Source organism: Schistosoma mansoni, chromosome 2 (assembly GCF_000237925.1).
Source record: "Schistosoma mansoni strain Puerto Rico chromosome 2, complete genome".
Taxonomy (NCBI): domain Eukaryota; kingdom Metazoa; phylum Platyhelminthes; class Trematoda; order Strigeidida; family Schistosomatidae; genus Schistosoma; species Schistosoma mansoni.
The window spans coordinates 610197-617723 of NC_031496.1; the positions used below are offsets into that span (position 1 = coordinate 610197).

The 7527-nt window shown below is 36.1% G+C and overlaps 2 protein-coding genes across 2 annotated transcripts in view; one reads left to right on the forward strand and one right to left on the reverse strand.

Annotated features, from left to right (window-relative positions):
• Positions 1–4081, forward strand: part of Smp_139830 (putative integrin alpha repeat domain-containing) — a gene marked incomplete at its 5' end in the record, with an annotated part of 25095 nt that extends 21014 nt beyond the window's left edge. The window contains 2 exons of the mRNA XM_018795246.1: positions 1105–1399; positions 3978–4081. Coding sequence (XP_018649578.1) covers positions 1105–1399; positions 3978–4060 — 378 coding nt within the window. The 3' untranslated portion in view covers positions 4061–4081. The remainder of the gene's footprint in view (positions 1–1104; positions 1400–3977) is intronic.
• Positions 4082–5598: 1517 nt separating this feature from the next.
• Smp_032640 (putative thiamin pyrophosphokinase) lies at positions 5599–6773 on the reverse strand (the record flags this gene model as incomplete). Its single annotated transcript, XM_018795247.1, has 3 exons — positions 5599–5955; positions 6492–6600; positions 6651–6773. 3 exons carry the CDS (start codon positions 6771–6773, stop codon positions 5828–5830), a joined length of 360 nt encoding a protein of 119 aa, XP_018649579.1. The 3' UTR covers positions 5599–5827.
• Between the last annotated feature and the right edge of the window lie 754 nt (positions 6774–7527).

Sequence of the window (7527 nt, forward strand, 5' to 3'; positions counted from 1 at the left end):
ACCATTAAAAACCCAGGAGCACTGAACTGCCGTTTCTTCCTAGTATGAGACTCCTCAACAGTGCTCATCCACGATCCCATGTTCGCGCGCGAGACTGAAGATCCTGGGTTCGATTACCGCACGTGCGATCGTGGATTCACACTGCTCAGAAGTCCCATACTAGGACAAAACGGTCGTTCACTGCTTCCAGGTTTTCAGTGGTAGTCTAGCTTAGATAGACTCAAGAATTCAACTCTTAAAAAAAGTTTTTACTCGAAACAATACAATATTTATTTATTAATTATTTGACGTTTTCATAGTATGCATTAATTACTTTGTTTTTAGGTTGTTGGAACAATAATCGTGTACCTACCGAGACTGTGCTCAAATTACTGATGGCGCAGTTAGATCGTATATTGGAAGATCCGAGAGTTCAAATTTGTGGTTTACGAGTATTTATTGATTTTACCGGTGTCTCACCCTCTCTATTGGATACAGTTAATCCGAAAAAGACTATTAGAGATTTAAGTAAGCTATTACAGGTAAGATTTTATATGTACACAAATACAAGTTTTTCGGTACAGTAGAAACATTTAAATAATTTTGTTTTCATATTAACTGATTAACATAATGTCAAAATATTTAATGTCATAATAAACAACACTTTACGTACACAAATCCATAAAGCAGTGGAGCATCGTAAGGAGATGCAGTCCCATGGTAGCCGGTGACCAACGATTGACTCATACTCCATTTGTTCCCTCAGGATACTGGAGCCAGCCTATGTGCACTACTGGTTTGGAATGAGGGTTTTGCAACTTCCCTAGGTGGATTTTCCGTGTCCACCAATCCGGTTAAAGTACCGGACATTCGCTTTTCGTCCTGTCAATTTCGTAAACAACACCCCCGCCACGAGAAGGCAGTGAGTATAACTTTCCTGGTAGAAGCTATATACACGTGGCCATGTGAGAGCGAACTCTCCCCATTCTCGGCCATACCAGGACATTTGGGGGCGATTAACATCTATGCGATTTAATTCATATTTCATCTTATACAGTTCCACTTTGTGTGTATAATTTGGTTTTCTCTTAATTTGTTTGCCTTTTTTCTTCTCTCTATTATTAGAAAGATGATGGTGATCAATTAGTCGTTTGTTCATGGGATGGTACTACTTATATCTTTGATATAAATAATAATTCATTATGTTTTCCATTAGGACGTTCATGTCAAGCATTTATAGCTGGATTATATGCTATAGAACCTGGACGAAATTCTCCAGTATTAATTTATTCAACATTTGATCGTAATACATTAATTTATTATAATTTATGCTTAAATAATATTGCTGTACATAGTTTACATAATATTATATTAAATGATTATGGATTAGTGAAAAAATTTCAATCCAAAAATGTTGATCGTAAGTTGTATATAGTAAAAATGAATCATTATGATATTACTAAACATATATGTTAATCGCATTTGTTCTCTATGCGCCCCCCCCAAATGCCCTGGTACAACTGAGAGTGGAGAGAGTCCGCTCTCACATGACCACGCGTATATAGCATATACCGGGGAAGTCCTACTCACTACCTTCTCGTGGCGGGGGTGTTGTTTACGAAGTTGAGGGGACGAAAAGGGAATGTCCGGCACTTTAACCGGGTTGGTGGACATGGAAAGTCCATCTGAGGGAGTTGGAAAACCCTGATTCCAAACCAATGGTACACATGGGCTCAAGTATCCTGAGGGAACAAATGACGTGTGAACCAATCGTTGGTCACCGGCTACCATCTCCTCACGATGCTCCAGTGCCTTGTGGGTTAGATCTTTTGGTCAAAGGCTCCGGGTGTGGTCCCCTAAGAAAACCACCTATTTTAGTTTGGGCACCTGGGCAGTATCACAACCCTCACACAAATCTCATTTGATTTGTGCGGCGCATATATATCTGGTGCCCCTTTGTACTGATATTTATGTGTTTAAATAATCAAATAGCTATTGTATGTCGTTGATTTGAAGCTTGTTCTATCCAATTCTGTTTTTAAACAGTTTTAATCAATGTCCAACCTGGTATGAACATGAATTGGGCTAATTTATCATTCTAAATCAACACAACGATATGAAATTGACAAGATGAATACCAAATAAGTCAAAATAATCGTAGTGCCCATAATAGTGGGAAAAACTAAACACTGATAATACAGTTTGAGAAGACGGAGTGCAAAGGTATGTATGAAAGGATACTAAAGGCGAAAACCTAAAGGATGATAAAAACTGAATACATCTATGCTAATGTGATTGATTTCAAGTCATATCACTCGTCTCCAACCACTGATCATGCTTATCGCACGGACTCTAACCACGTAGTCTACACCCATCAACATACCCCCACAAACCAATAATCAATGTTGGTTTCAACAGCCATTTAATATCTGCACTTCCTAAGGCATCATATACTATAAGCACCTCAAAACGAAACCTATCTAAAAGAAATAACTCATCATTCTATTAAGTATTTGAGGCTATTGTTGATAAGTTTATCAGGCAATTCACTCCAATACTCAAACTTAGAACCATTTTGATGACACCAAGTAGAGTATTGAAATGGAGATATTGTGAACTAATGAAACCTTAATATTGCTTTTCATAAAGGTGTATTTTTATGTTTCAAATATGGTTCATATGATCATACACTACTGAGTTCTGTTTTGTACAAAACAATTGTCTATTACTCCACTGCTAGTTTTGTGCTCATTCACCGAGTAAACTGTCAGTATATTTTTTGTACAACTTTGTGGATCAGTTGAAGTTAGACATTAACACCGTTGGATGCCGGCTCAGTGGTCTATCGGTTAAGGGCTCTGGCTTGAGACTGGTAGGTCCTGGGTTCGAATCTCGCGAGTGCGGGATCGTGGATGCGCACTGTTGAGGAGTCCCATAATAGGACAAAACGGCCGTCCAGTGCTTCCAGGTTTTCCTTGGTGGTTTAGCTTCAATTGACTCATGATTTCAACTATGAAAAATCATTTACCAAGTACAAAGTTATGTACCATATTCTATGTTACAGACAATCAGAACTTCTTTTCTCCCTATCCTGAAAAATATTAAATTCCCATAGAATAATCCCCTTCAAAGATTTTAACTCAACAATCGGGCACCCATGAAACCTCAGGATCGAAAAACTGCATTCGTCAGGAACAATATGAGTAATAAAATTTAAAATCTTCGAATTTTAGAGCGTCTAGAAATCGACAACATAGTCACAGGTACAGTTGAAAGGAAGTTACAACATTCAAATAAATTAAATTACAACATATACTGTAAACTAGTGAATAGCGTATGGCTGTCAACGAAGCACCTAGCAATTAAGAAAATAAATCAAGCGTAAGTTTTACAGAATCTGCTATGTTTGAAGAGAATACGAGTTCACCTAAATCTGCAAACAGAACGAAGACTCAATGACCAAATAAACAATGACAGATTTAAGGTCAATAAGAACCAATCCACATCGAAGTGCACCGGACAAGCTGTGAATCACATGTGGAGAAATTCAAACACTTCACTTCTACCCGAAGTTTGTGTTGATGATATCGTTCAGAAGGACGATGAAAGCTCCACGACCAAACCATTCAGCTCAGAGAATAAACCTACATCAAAATCCCCATGGTATATCGTCACACTCCACTTACGCCTGTTACTCCCAATGGAGCATAGGCCACCGACCATTTTTATAGGTACATCGGCCTCATGACTTCCGAAGGAACTCGGCTTTCATCATGAGACGTCATAATTATTCCTTCAACTCCCAGGGTAGAGTTTAAATGGTTTGAATAATTTTTTTCTAGTTAGCATGTTTTTAGCGAGGTGGGTTTCTACTTATTATCTACCCTAAAGTTACTGACCACTATCTTACTACTTATATAAATTAATCGATATAGTTTTTTTTGTTTCGTCTTTTGTTCTATAACATATTCAACTTTTTTTTCAAATATATTTTCTAGCATACGATTCAGTACAATTGTCCAAAGCAATTCATTATATACTATATGATTTACCTAAACAAGAAACTTATCCATTACAATGAGTTCAATCGGAAACATTCAGACTTTTCTGGTTGGAAAGTGAAACAACATAAACTCAGTATTACTTTGTGATATTACACTTTTTTTTGTTTTAGAAAAAAAAACAACAAAAAACGTTCACCTCATTTTTTATTATGATTATTCTAATTATTTTTAATAAATAATAAGCAGAAATATTTCAGTTTATTAATTAAACCATCTTTAATTTATCAAACTAAAACAAACGTGTTTATGTGTTGTACTGACTTTCTACTTAGTAGTCTATCAGTTAAGTGCTCTGGTACGAGACTGCTAGGTCCTGGGTTCGAATCTCGCGAAGCGAAGTCGTGGATGCGCACTGCTGAGGAGTCCCACAATAGGACGAAACGGCCAACCAGTGCTTTCAGGTTTTCCTTGGCGGTCTAGATTCAATTGACTCATGCTTTCAACTTTTATTTATTTAAACACATAAATATTGGTACAAACGGGCACCAGATATATATGCGCCACACAAAAAAATATCGTTTCATTTAATTATGTAAGGGCTGTGATACTGCCCGGGTGCTTAAATCGAAGCAGGTGGTTTTCTTAGAGTCTCACATCCGGAACCTTTAACCTAAAGATCTGATCCACAAGCAGTGGAGCATCATAAGGTGATGCAGTCCCATGGTAGCCAGTGACCAACGATTAATTCATTTGCCCTTTGTTCCTTCAGGATACTGGACTCCATGTGCACCATTAGTTTGGAATCAAGGTTTTCCAGCTCCCCTAGGTGAACTTTCTGTGTCCACGAACCCGGTTAAGGCGCCGGACATTCTCTTTTCGTAAACAATATTAGTGACGCGAGAAGGTAGTGAGTAGGACTTCCCTGGCAGAGGCTATATACGTGTGGCCATGTGAGAGCATTTGGAAAGGGAGAGCGTACTCTCTCCACTCTCAGCCGTACCAGGGCATTTAGGGGTACTCATATAGTTTACACGATATATATGAAGATGAGTTTTTTTCTAAAAACACTGATCCAAGCTCTTTTACATACGATGAAACTTCTTGAATGATTTACCATTCTAGATGAAAACTTGCATACAAACAGTAACCATCTCATTAGTACTAATTCACGAATTAAAACGGTGAAAATATTAAATGTCTTAGGGTAATATATACATTACGGGAAATCTTAATGTCAATACTCGCATAGTAACTTATGAACATTTCTTTTAATTCGATAAATATAACTTTCACACATACATACAAACTCATATTATTTCTTTAGCAAAGCCAACTGTATTAACGATTCAGTCAGTTACAACGTAGAACTTCATACGTACGTACATCAGTTCGAGTTGCCATACCACATTAGCACAGAGATGCAGTTGTCCATTCAAATACCATAGTCGTAGAAGTAGTAAGAGTATAAGCAGTAATTGGAAACATTAGGGTTCCAAGATGTTATTCAAGGAGTATAATCCAGTAAAATAAATTTGGAAAGAGAAAAAGATAGAGACATGAAGAATTCAGAAGATTAGGATTTAGTAGAACACAAAGAGTGGATGCACCTACGCCATTGCAAACGATTTTCAGCCATGTCATTCAAGGTCTCCAACTTTGAATGATATGATGATTACAATAAACATCAAATAATCGTGAGAATTAAAAACGTAACGAAGATATTGTAGACAAAATGTCACTGTCTTATTAATAAAATTTGTGTTTTGAATTGTCATCATTGAGAGAAATAATAACTTACTAATACTGGTTAATCAAGAATATAATGATCTAAGTATATTACCACGCTAGTTAATCATATCATTTTTATATTCCATAGTAAAAAGTAAAGGTCGGTTACACTTTACATGAACGATTTCATTTGATAGTCGATTCGAAGATGAAACAATATCATCGAATGAGAGTGTCCCGTTTTCTATTAAACGACAGTAGAGAAAAGTAACATAGATACTGTTAATATATGTATTACATATGTGGAGAAGTGTTAAGTTTGCCCTAATAAGAAACTGTTCAGGCAATGAGAATAGAATTTTACAAACAATAAGTATTCTTATGAATATACTAGGTGTAACACTTGCTAATCTTCGTTACTGTTTTTACCTAAGCAAATGAGGACTATTCTTCTGGTTAGTCATTACTGATGGGATCCAATAGCTGCGTTTTATAATATAGTCAAGGTGTCTTTATGATGATATGATCACTCCTTGTCCAATAGACCAAGTAAATAACCATCAACTGCAAATCATAATCCTAGATCATCACACTAATGTATAACCCTCATTTAATCCTGGTAAGTAGGTGGACATTTCAATGTCATTTTAGCGTCACTTAAGGGTAATCCATAAATTGTAGTCTTACCATCCAGAGATTAGTCAGATTTTATATTTATTCAACAATATGATAACGGCAATATTATCATAATAATTGTCTAGAATTTTGACAAAAAATTACCTAAGTTCCACTGAAGACCTGTGGTTGTTACTTGACATGGTTGTCCAACAGGTATTAAACCTACATGTTGTGCTTCGTATCCTGTGTTAGCATTTATAGTATGTTCACCCTAAAAAGTGTTGTTACTAAATTAGATGGTATGCAAAAATAGACACTTACTTCGTCCAACAAGAACGTAACTGAGCACTCGCTTACCAGAAGTAATGGAATGTTAGTTAGCTTCTTTGCTTCATATAGAGTTTTAATCAATCCCATTTCATGATCGAACCTTCCACCGCTCATTTGCGCTGCAACAAGCACATCTACTTTCTTCTGAACGCTCAAATTAATCATTCAACTATATGCGACTTGCATTGTTTTCTTTTATACTACTGATAATTATACGTACACATTTTGTGAAATCAGTTTCTTCTTGATCAGGTGTCTCAATGACTGAAACATTTTTCTGATCATAAGGGCTAGAATATTACGAACAATGAAGAATCTTACTACTGAACGATAAAATTCTAAAACTCCTAGTTGAATAGAATCAAAATCTCCAGTTAAAAAATGTGGGAAATAATTGTTTCTGTAATTTATGTTTCTGTAAATATGGTTCGCAAACCCATCTACAAAAGCTACAGGATAAGCTGAATAAAAACAATGCTATTACGAATAGGAGATAATACCGTTTTTCCATAGTCGTTTAAAAAGTGTCTCCGGTAAAGATATAGGGTGATTTAAGTAAATAACAGCCTTCCTTATATCTGCAGATGGGTATTAATATATATCGTCTTTTTACCATCTTTAAAAATAGATAGAGGTGTGTATATCATCTTTATCTAAAATAATACAAAAAGTACAATTAGGAAAGACATTATGTTTGCTAACTAGTCAAACCACGAGGAGTAAAAATAGTAATGCTCACAGAAAACTGAAACGAGATATAGCTAAATGGGACCGCCTATATACAAGTAAGTGCTAACTGCAAACGTTGAGTTTGGTGGTAGGATAGACACTAAAAACAAGTAGTACGGAACAGGTTCGAACTAGCTTG